The sequence below is a fragment of the Anarhichas minor genome, unplaced genomic scaffold, assembly GCF_050575085.1.
Source record: "Anarhichas minor isolate MPS153535 unplaced genomic scaffold, ASM5057508v1 ptg000010l, whole genome shotgun sequence".
Lineage (NCBI taxonomy): Eukaryota > Metazoa > Chordata > Actinopteri > Perciformes > Anarhichadidae > Anarhichas > Anarhichas minor.
The window spans coordinates 14805397-14816938 of record NW_027466456.1 but is presented as its reverse complement, the minus strand read 5'-3'; the positions used below and the strand labels follow the sequence as shown (position 1 = coordinate 14816938).

The 11542-nt window shown below is 41.4% G+C and overlaps 1 protein-coding gene across 2 annotated transcripts; it reads left to right on the top strand.

Annotated features, from left to right (window-relative positions):
- Positions 1 to 9911, top strand: atg4c (autophagy related 4C, cysteine peptidase). Of its 2 annotated transcripts, XM_076088334.1 has the most exons (11): positions 1 to 145; positions 259 to 380; positions 1454 to 1537; positions 1945 to 2175; positions 3862 to 4201; positions 4930 to 5000; positions 5920 to 6122; positions 6366 to 6444; positions 7231 to 7307; positions 7800 to 7919; positions 8305 to 9911. In XM_076088334.1, exons 2-11 carry the CDS (start codon positions 305 to 307, stop codon positions 8470 to 8472), a joined length of 1449 nt encoding a protein of 482 aa, XP_075944449.1. In that variant the 5' UTR covers positions 1 to 145; positions 259 to 304; the 3' UTR covers positions 8473 to 9911. The 2 variants fall into 2 exon arrangements, with proteins under 2 accessions (XP_075944449.1, XP_075944450.1); XM_076088335.1 differs by lacking the exon at positions 1 to 145 and having other exon boundaries at positions 152 to 380.
- The last annotated feature ends 1631 nt before the right edge of the window (positions 9912 to 11542 follow it).

The window sequence follows — 11542 nt, the reverse complement described above, 5'->3', positions numbered from 1 at the left end:
CCGCAGGGCAGTTTTAAGTTATGCTGCAAGTCATGGGCGATACACCGCGTTAAACTATTGGTATTACAACAATATACAACGTTGTAACGTTTGTACAAAGCCACAAGTGGGAAAAAAAAACCTGGATCGAATAGGAAGTTCCGAGGTAACTGTCACTGCAAGCTGTGATTTCACGTAATTTTCCTTTTGGAAGTGATGCTGATCCAGTGAACTATGCACACTCTCTTCTGTGCGTTCGCATGTGTGTTTGTGCACTAGGGTGTGTGCGCGGTTTGGGAATGGGTTGCATTCCTTGCTGGTCCAAATGGAGAATAAAAGGAGCGACGAGGTGGACACATTGAAGACAAAGTTCTTCTCTGTGTGGCACAATGTGAAATACAGTAAGTCATTCACACACACACACACACACACTCGAATTACACACAGCCCTGCCACCCAAGCGTAGTCCTGTCTTCACTTTATTTCTAATGCTTTCATGCATTACTTGCTGTGTTCTTTCGACCTGTCCATATAGCTTATTTTCTTGACCTGAGTTATGTTACTTAAAATTGAATTTGTACAAGTGAAATCAGAATCAGCTTTATTGACCAAGTATGTGTACACATAAAAATAATTAGACTTTTTGTGTCCTTCACTATACTTACACACAGTTCCAAGATCAATTTCCAGGAGGATAGAAATAGACATACAGCTAAAAAAAACAAGGACAACACAGCTGAACAAAGACAGGTAAACATAAATATGCTGTTCAACAACATACAATGTCTATATACGAGTCAAAGAAGATACAGAGAGAGATCAACAACATGTACTGCAGACACAAGAGTCGGCACAAATAATAACAAGCATCAGAATTCAATGAGACGACAACCTACTGCTGTTGAGTCAGCCCTTAAAATAGCTCTATGTCATTCTGTGCCACATTGTATTCTTTCAGTAAGACTAAAGTGTGTTTATTTAAAACACCATGGTTATTATCTACCTTTTTAAGTGACAGGAAGAAAAGCAAAATATGGAGTAAGTAGGATAAGAAGAGCAAGTAGGCAGAAATCTTGGGACTGACCCAGATCACTGAATGATGGGTGTGGTAGAGCAGGTGCGCCAGCCAACTGAGTAAACGGTGTCATGGCCGGCTCAAAACCATGACAAATAACAAGAGGAGTTTCAACAAATAAAAATGTCAAAACCTCATGAGGTGTGGCGGTCAGTGGTGCTAATGTGTACGCATGAATGAAAGCGTGAGTGTAGTAAAAGGAAAGACTACCTGGAACAGGTGAGGTGCGCTCTTATAGGACCGGGAACACTGGGCACAGGTGTTCCCAATTCGCCCCAACCACGCAGACAAGCAGCCGGCTCAGCAGCCAAAAGAGGCGGGGTCGTCACAATAGGACGAGTTTGGTTTTTAACCAGCAACTTAACCGTAACCCATTGTCTTCTTTATTGTGTGTCTTAGGTTGGGCTCTGAAATCGAAGACCTCATTCAGTAGAAACTCCCCGGTGCTTCTCCTCGGAAAAGTTTACCATTTTAAGGCTGAAGGTATAGTGCGCACGCATACGACTACAATTACAATACACACGGACTGCATTCCCTGTATTGACATTCACATGCATACACATCCAAAGGCTTGACATACACACCATTTAATGTCATTACTGTAACAGCCATATGGGGTCTGGTGAGGACATTTCAGATTTAATTGCAGGGACCACAAAGGGATGACAAAGCAGTGGGAAGATATTACTTGGGTCATTATTTGTTTGGTGCACAGCCCTTTTGCAGAAATAAAAAAATTCCATTGTGCAATTATTTGTTTTGAAATGAGACACAAGCTTTTACGTTATAGGTCCAAAACAGAAATAGTAGTAGGATTCTTAAAATGAATACATGATTAACTTTAGCCAGTAGATTTATCATCTGGATCACATGTCATTTGTTTGCCCCAGATGACGACAGCGCCACAGAAGCCTGCTGCGAAGCCGGCGACGAGGACTCCGTCATGGGGAACATTGAGGCTTTCCGCAAGGATTTTGCGTCCCGAGTGTGGCTCACCTACAGGGAGGAGCTACCTCCTCTGCCCAGCTCCACCCTGACCTCCGACTGCGGCTGGGGCTGCATGCTGAGAGCCGGGCAGATGATGCTGGCTCAGGCACTTATTCTGCACTTCTTGGGCAGAGGTGAGTAGAAAGATGGTGACCACGCCTGAGTTTATGGTCCGACCCTAGACGTTCAAAGGGATAGGAGGGAATGCTAAATATATTTCTTCTCAACAAAAGTAGGTTCATTTTTTTTCTGGCTTTACTTTAATAATTTCCAATTTTTTGTGAAACGCTAGATGAGGTTAAATCATTTATTTGACAATTTTAGTGGGGAAAATTGCATTGGTTAAATTGCTCATCACTTCCAGGCATAATAAACAACTCAGGGGGGGGGGTCACACACACAGACATTTCTTTATTTCACAAGCCAAAATGTTTGGGAACCCCTGCTCAAAAGGTTAGAGAAAGGGGGCTTGTGGCTGGAAGGAAGCTGATTTGAATCCTCAGACTAGCTGGAAATTCTGGTTGTGACCCTGCAGCTCCCACGTGTTCATTTTTTGAACTACTTGATATGACTGTGGAGGTGGGCATTGATTAATTAGCAAAAGCCTTTTTTGTAACGGTCTGGAGATCTAAAAATGTATCCAGCATGGTAACTACAGTGGCTGAAGATGTGGGCAGCATAAAGATATGGTATACTATGTCATAGTTATAAAGACATTTCAAGAGTGAATCAGATTACAGATCATTGAAGAAGAATTTTGAGATGCATTGCGATTGGATCCCATGTTCGTTTTCTTTATTTCTTTTCAGTTCAGTACCTCTTTTTCTAAGCAGGAAGCCAAACTTGTAGCCAGTTTAGGCAATTTCCTCATCCTCTGAAAGGGCAAGTTTAATTTAGTTGATGCAAAGCATTTAAGATGAGTGAATTCCTCATATCTTTGTCAGAGCTGTTGTCTCTGAAGTGTCCGAGACTTTACCGGTCCACACAATGAGATGACTGCCAGTTTAATGCAGTCATTTAGAAAACAATATTTAAAACTTGTTCTTCTGTCCAATCTAAAATATGTCACTAATGAAATATTTCTCTATAAAATGACTAATGGCCACTTAAGGATATTTATTGATCAATTTCACTTTGATTCACTTTGGATCAAGGTCATTTTGTTAATGCCTTAGACTCTACTCTGGCCCATTTTATGGCCTGGGCCACTCCCTTTCTCTCCGCCTTCGGCTCCCACCCTGTTTGTAAGGCTAAGGCACCGTTAAAGTGAAATACTGGGACACTCAAACTTATAATTGAACAGAATGACACCTATTCTGTGACTGAAGCGCACAAGGTTCTGTCTGTTTAAGGCAAAAAGCTTAAATAAGTTCTTAAAGACTTTTTGCTCGCTGTAAATTGAACTTTGATGCGTTGAATGATCAGGTTCAGAGAGCCTCATAGATACCTGGTCAAATAGTATATTTTATTACAAACCTGTGAGCTTTTCTTGCACTACAAATACAACCTCTATTTTACGTATGGATTGTTCATCTCTTTTCTGTGTTGTCATGTTACAGTTGTTTTGAACCTATGCTATCCTATCTCTTTAATCTCCTTCAATATTGTGTGTTAAGTCTCATCTCTAGAACGTTCTCTTTGTCAAAGGTGTTTTTGAGTGGCAGCCTATTCTTCAACAATTGATACATTCTTAAATGCAGTATAGGATACTGGTCTAAGAAGTAAAGTTCTTAAGCCTAATAACATGTGTATTCAAAGGCAACTTTACTTCGGTTTTGGTCTCTAATGTTGATTGTAGCTGATGATTTATTCCTCCACAGACTGGACCTGGTCGGAGGCGATGTCGCTCCAGCCTTTAGACACAGAGACGTGGACTACCACTGCAGCCAAGCGTCTGGTGGCCTCTCTGGAGGCGTCTCTGCAAAGTTCCCCCAGGCCCTCCGATGAAGGATCACCACCCACGCACCAAGCCCAGGCCCGGGGATCCGCAGAGGAGGCAGATGCACACTTGAAAGAGATGTACCACCGCACTCTGGTGTCCTGGTTCGGGGACAGCCCCTCGGCTCAGTTCGGCCTCCACAGGCTGGTTCGCATGGGCCTGACGATGGGGAAACAGGCGGGGGACTGGTATGGGCCTGCTGTGGTGGCACACATCCTCAAGTAAGTCTCAAAACGTGGATTTCAGAGTAACTGCTATTTTAAACATTGCATTTCACATTTCACATGCACCCCACTTCTGGCTTTCACATAATGAGTTATTGCTGCACAGCATTAACAATCATGTTTGTTCATCGATTAATACACCGATTTTTTTGGGGGGGCAATTATGTTCATTTTATCTATAATTTAGTAGATAAACTTTCATTAAAATAGTACTGGTAGTAAAATTAAGCAAGCAAACATTTATATTGGAGAAGCTGTATCTGATACTTTTACTCGATAAATGACTTAAGTAATCAATCAGTGCAACAAAATTATCATCATTCATTTTCTGTCAATCAACTAAATAGTTTCAGCACTATTAATGTTAATGTCCTTTTATTTCAGCCATTGATGAGAAGTATTTTAGTCCAGATAAGGATGCAAAACATCTTCTTTGACCTGCTTGAGGTGTAAAACAGATCTGTATGTACGGATATTACTAAGAGCCAGCAGGATCTTTATAAACCCTTGTGGAACTGTCCATGTGTGAACTGGCCATTGTATAATCATTACAATTAAGTTGATGGTAATATACAGTATATACTCCTGATGTTAACTTAGCATAAGCTCTGCATGTAGGCATTTACATCCCCTCACTCTCTGCCTCCTCTCTCTCTCTCTCTCTCTCTCTCTCTCTCTCTCTCTCTCTCTCTCTCTCTCTCTCTCCTCTCTGTCTCTCTCTTTAGGCAGGCTGTCGAGGAGGCGATGGACCCTGGCTTGGCGGGTATAACCGCTTATGTCTCCCAGGACTGCACAGGTATGAAAGATGAGCCTGCTGCTGATACAAACAGGATACTGGGCACAACGCCCAAACTGACCCTTCTTTTTCCATCTCTCTCTCTGCCGCTGGGAGACTACGGAGTAGCTTAGAAGGGTGACAGGAGACTCACTGTGTCTATTACCCAGCAAATACATCAACTCCAAATCTATAACGTCCCACTCCAACCTCTTCTTAACCCCAATAACTTGTTTTTTTTGATTCATGTTTGTCTTCTCAATAGCCAGAGCAGAAGAAAGCTGGTGTGAGAGCGAGTGTCTTGCCGTGTTATGAGTCTGATATTAGAGAGTCGCAGAGAAAAATGGGAGCGAATTCAACTTGTGCGCTTTCGACCTCAAGACCGTCTGTACAACATGGAATTAATCAAATGTCAGTCAAAATAACAGTTAACAATTTAGAAAATCTGTTGTTAATATTTGATGTAATTCATCAAGCAAATATGCTAAACATGCACTATTTCCTGTTTCTCAAAGTGGAAGAATTTGCTGCTTTTATCTGTGTTGTATCAGTATGAATTTCATCTCTTTGAGTTTTGGATGTTTGGACGGACAACACAGGGACTTTGGAGACGTTATCTCATTTTACAAAAGGTTTTGAGATATGGTGTTTGCTGTTCATTCAGACATTTAAAGACAAACTGTGAAATATTTCAAGATGATGAAGTGACATTTATGAATCGCACTTTTACTGGAAATATGCATAAAATATGCATATATTTGGAAATATTGCAGACAATTATGAGAAATAAGAACTGTCTATCTCATACAAAAAAAACAAAAAAACATAATCATCTGTTCATTAACCGTTCTTTCTAATGACGTCAGAATTGCAGATAGATTGACTGACGGGGCAGATATGGAAACAGACAAATTACTTTTGTGTTATTGATCCTCCGTAGTGTACAGTGCTGATGTCATCGATAGCCACAGGGCACCAAGAGCAGGGCCGGCCTCAGCTGAGAGATCCGATGCCCCTCCCTCCCCACAGAGCGACCAACCAGTGTCCGCCTCCGCCCTGTCAGACAGCCGCGCTGTCATCATCCTCATCCCGGTGCGGCTGGGGGGGGAGAAGACAAACCCTGACTATTTTAACTTTGTGAAGGTGAGGGATACATGTAGGTCAGGGTGGTTTGTTGAACTCTTTTGGTGTTTGATCACATGTACACTCACAGGGCTTAAGTAAGTAAGAGTAATTACTCAGTGAATAGGTTACTGTGGGGGTTGATGAGTTTAAAATGTCTGTTTTACTCTCATGGAAATACAGTATGTGGGGAAACAAAATCAAAGTATTTAGGCTCCCAGTCAGATGTACTTTGTATTTCTCTGTCCCTGTCTCTGCATTTAGAGAATACTGAGTCTGGAGTACTGCATAGGCATCATCGGAGGGAAGCCCAAACAGGCCTGCTACTTTGTAGGATTTCAAGGTTAGTCTTAGCTTAAATGCAAAACAGAGAAAGACACACAGAGAGAGGCTGGGGTGAATAACAGATTATTTTGCATAATATACCCTTCCTATGTGGAGAGACAAAGTAAGTTAATGTATTCCTGTTTGCGTGAGGAAAACGGAGAGGAGTGGAGATGGAAGCAAGTGAAGCAGGGCTTACTTTATTCTCTCTGACCCATCAAAGCCTCTCCCATTTATCACAAGTAAACCTCCCAAGTTGTGAGCTGTAATTGATTTCCATAGGAGGCATGCATTAAATTTCCTGCGGGGCCCCAAAGTGAGCCACTCTTCATCACCTTCAGGAGCCAGGAGGAACCTTCAGTTGTACATCTTGGCAGTCAATATTTACGCATTTACATTTTACCAATTTGAAATACAGTGGTGGGTGATGTCTAAATGACAAGCAATACATTCTCCCTGCCAAGGCGCGCTACAGCGCCGCATTTATCATATGCAAATGGTCGAACATAATTGCGTGTTTGTAAAAGTAATTCCCCCCCCCCCCACACAAAAATTAAATGACAACCTCTTTCTTTGTGGGTGTAAAGAATGTGCTTGTACAAACGCATGTGATTATGCAGAGTTTAATCCACCGTGGTGGATATTAAAAAGCAACAACCTTCTGGGAGGCATATTTGACGCACACAAGCCTAACAGTAGACCAAGCGGGTGACTTTGAGCTACTCTGCATAGAAATTGGAGAGAAGCGCGTTTTTGTAATAATCCGATGTTTTTGAATAACTTGTCTTTTGTTTTGTCCTTGCAGATGACAGCTTGATTTACATGGACCCTCATTACTGTCAGTCTTTTGTGGATGTCAGCACCAGCGATTTCCCTCTCCAGGTAATGTGAAATTACACAGACGAGCTGACTGGGGCCCCAGTAATGTGAATTTAATAGTTTCTGTTAGTACTTAAGGGTATGAATCTTAAAGCAGCCCATGGCCCAATTACCGAGTCCCTATCTGCTGATTTATTTGCTGCTCAGATGTGTGAAGCTGCCACTTAAGAGAAATACGGCAAATACGGGATCAGGTATTTGTGAGCCTGAATATTTCAGGACCCATACATAAAAATCAGCACACGGTGCTGTATAGTAACTTTGTTTTATGCTTTTGCATGCAGTGGTATACAATGTGACAACACCAGAGTTGTAAATTGATGGATGCTGTGACAGCAGATAAATAGGATTTCATTCATCAAATACATGCAGAATACATCTTATTCGCTGTTGTCGCTGCCATGAAGTGTATGCAATGCCCCGCAGTTGTAACACATTATCTAGCCCTTCAGCTTGATGAATATTTTCTAATGTATTTTGTCTCTTTTTGTCTAGTCATATCATTGCCCCTCACCAAAGAAGATGCCTTTCAGCAGGATGGACCCAAGCTGCACCATAGGTTTCTACTCTAGAAATGCTCGAGACTATGAGAGAATCAGCCAGGAGCTGTCTAAGGTGGGGAGTAGTGCTGCCTTAACACAGGACTCCTTAAAATGACTTCACAGCGCCAACATTTCACAATAATTATTATTATCACCATGGTATATTTATTCTAATGTGTGATCGGTGTGGTGAATATTGACCAGTAGGTGGCACCATTTAGCCATGAATCTTTTCTTACTTTGCTTCTCCGACCAGTCAACATGTCGGGTAGATGTTGTAAACCAGCCTCTAAAGAAATTATACGACGATGAATATACTGTAATTTCTAAGAGGGAATAATTAAGGTGCAATAAGATACCACTCGTTAGGTTAAGTGATGAAATTGAAAGCAAACTGTTATGAAGTGTACAGGATGGCGCAACGCTAGCGCTCCTCTGAAACACTGTTGTTGTTCCAGGTGCTGCAGCCGTCAGCAAGGGAGAAATACCCCGCGTTCACTTTTATGCAAGGTCATGGCAGAGATTACGACCTGTCTGCAGGCCTGACCTCGGAGAAGAGAGAATGGCCCTTCATCCGTGACCCGCAGAGGACGGTCACCACTACCGGGGACTTTGTGCTGCTTTGACGGCGCTGTTTAAAAGACTACAGACGGGGAACTTCTTCTTTTAATGAATCGAACTGCTGATATCCAAAGCCTCATGTCTGAGCTTGTTGTGACACCGAAGGTTATGGAACTTTTTAAAACCACAGTAACTTGGTGAACACATCCTGAAAACTTATTATAGTATTTATTTATTTTTTTGCCTGGAAATGTGAGCTGTTGCTTAACATTTGGTCAGGAAGCTTTTGGTGCTCTGCTTAATTTAGTGACTTCAAATGTTTTATATAGTCCTCTGAAGAAGAGGAATACTGTTCATTTTGCACCATTTATTTGTTATATGGACTTAAAGGTAAACTGTTGAAAGCGACTATATCGACACGTCCAATTTTGAGAGATTTGGTGTCGGAAGTCTCAAAGGGATTTGCTTATAATGATTGTAAGGTCCAGTTCAGCACGACACCACAACGACGTAACAGTGTCGTGTGGGGTTGGTCCACTTTAAAATCCTTTCACAGGGCTGCATCTGCAGTATTTCGACAAACGTCTCTTAACTGTGGTTAGCACTGTATTGTAAAAGCCTCAAATAATATGGGCCGAGGGCTCTCTGATGACGGAGCAAAGTAACTTTTCCAAACTTCTGTGCCAAAAGACTCAAACAAGATGAATTCTTCACCCGACACGTCACCAGCAGTAGCATGTGGGACACATGCTTTAAAGGACACTTTCTTCATCATTGTGCCAACACATCTTTTTAGCTGATTTCTTAGTCAGAGGAACAGCATGTGATGGTATAATTGTTTGCCTGTCTTGTGTGTTTTAGAGTGGTATTCATTTCTGATTTATGCAGTTCGTTAAACAGATATCGTCATTTACCGTATCTCATTAAGTGCTATCTGTTAAGAATTACCCATTACAATAGAATCTTTAAGATGTAAAAGTATTTAACATATTCTACTAACACACACTGAAGTCAAAGCATAAAAAACACATTTAGGGAATCAGAAAATATATAGTTAAATTTATCACCACATAAAGAAATCCGAGAGACATACTAGATCAACTTTACAAATCAATATTGTTTGCAATTTACAATTTTGGCCAATTATTTCAAAGGATTTTTATCATTTCAAACCATCCCTTTTGTATTGCAATAAGTATTACAAAATTGATTTTCTAAAATGTAATGTTATGTTTGTTAATGTTTTTTTTTTCCTTATTTACATTCTCCAGCAGTGAGTGACTAAATGACCTGTTGCCGTTCCTACGAAATACCTTTACAGTATCTACACCTTCATACACTTGAAATGAAGAACTACACGAACACACGTTAGGTTGCAAAACTTGTCATGCACTTAGATTTTTCATTTCAAAAAGACTGAAGTATTCTGACTGATGTATATTTTTCTGATGTATAATATGTTTAATAACACGTCAAAAAGTTGAATAAAGTGAAAAATATTTGACTTTCTTAATCCGTTTGCTTCTTTTGGGTCCACTTGAAGCATTTGAAGTGACAAAAAAAAGTGTTTGCTTCATTTTCAGTGCTCGATGCAAACCTCAGTGGTGTGTTGAAATGCATTCAATCCCTTTCTCTCCCGGTCAAATGTAATAGATTAAAACTAATCGTACGTGCTAACCATCTCTACAGCCCATTAACCAGGGACCGGAAAAAATGTGACCCAGTGACACTGGCAGCAATTGTGTTCCTCTGCAGAGGAAAAGAAAATATCCTTGTGTGCAAAGCTCTGTTACCATGGATAATCTGTGTGTTTCCCCCTTAGTTTGAGCTATGCCGGACTGTTTTTCTGTACAATACAAATTCTTGTATTATGATGAGCCTTGCTTTTTAAAAGGAGGGAACTGTCCCTTGTGTGAGAGAGCCGGGGCAAGGGTGAGGATGGATGGACAGAAACGAAGAAGAATCCCCTCATCTGTTTTCTTCTCTACCATGGAGAAGCAATGGCAAAACACATAAAGGCATCATTTAGATCCCCCGTCTGATCTGTGTGTTCGTCCGTTTTGTTTTTTTCTTTTTATGGACGGCCGACCGGCTGTGTGGACAGAGCGGGAACATCGAGTATGCAGAAGCAAAAGGACCAGCGACATTCTCCAACTTTGGAAGATGGAAGGGTTGAACGGGCAGGAGGGAAGCGTAGGGAGGGGGTGAGACATTTGGGGATTTTTGTCTGAAACATGAAAGAGCATTTGTGCTGGGGGGCCCACAGCGCTCTGAGGGTTGTCTGTGTTCGCCATGTATTTACAGGGGATGTATGAATATTTGATTAATGAGTCACAGGCTCGAGGGAAATGCAATAAGCGAGTGGTGGCTTTACAAAGCAAGCCGATCACACACATACAGACACATACACTATGCTCCCCCCCGTTTAGCGCAGCTGCCTAAAGTGTCATTGACATTGCAGATTCCTGAAAATCTAATCTGCAGCCGGGCAAATTCCTCACAAAGAGGGAGTCCATGAGAGTCATTCCTCTGTGCCACAGATGGATGGATGGATGGATGACGGGGGGGATGCGCGTAAAGACCCAGAGACGCCCAATAAAGATTTTATTTTGGTGTCATCTGCAAGAGGAAATGGCTTGTGGCATGCAGCCCTTAGAGGGATCAACAGGGAAGGGGCCTTCTCATGTCTTAAGATCATACCTGTATTAGGGATAAACCCCTGATTAGGTTTAGTCCTACAGGCTTCACTGGGACAAGGAGACCTTTGGGACTTTACCAACAAACCAAAGGTGTGATCTGAGAGCAGCTGGGTGAATCTTGATACCATGATAAGCTGTTAAAGGTTGAGTTTGTAGATGCTATCTTCAAATTGACACAGAAAATGGGAGAGGAAAGATGAAAGGACACTGACACCTTTATGCATTTGTCAACAACTTAAGACAAATCTGTGAAAAAATGTCTTTAAAATTAAGGTTTTGGACATAACTGGAAAAAGAAGGATGCAGATCTCTCAATATCAGTGCATGTAATACAAGATTAATCATAAATATTTTTGCTGTGAAATAAATGGTACCGTTTTAACATATATAATGCAAGAAGGTGCTTTTTGATGTGTTACCTCCCTTACAGGCCTAT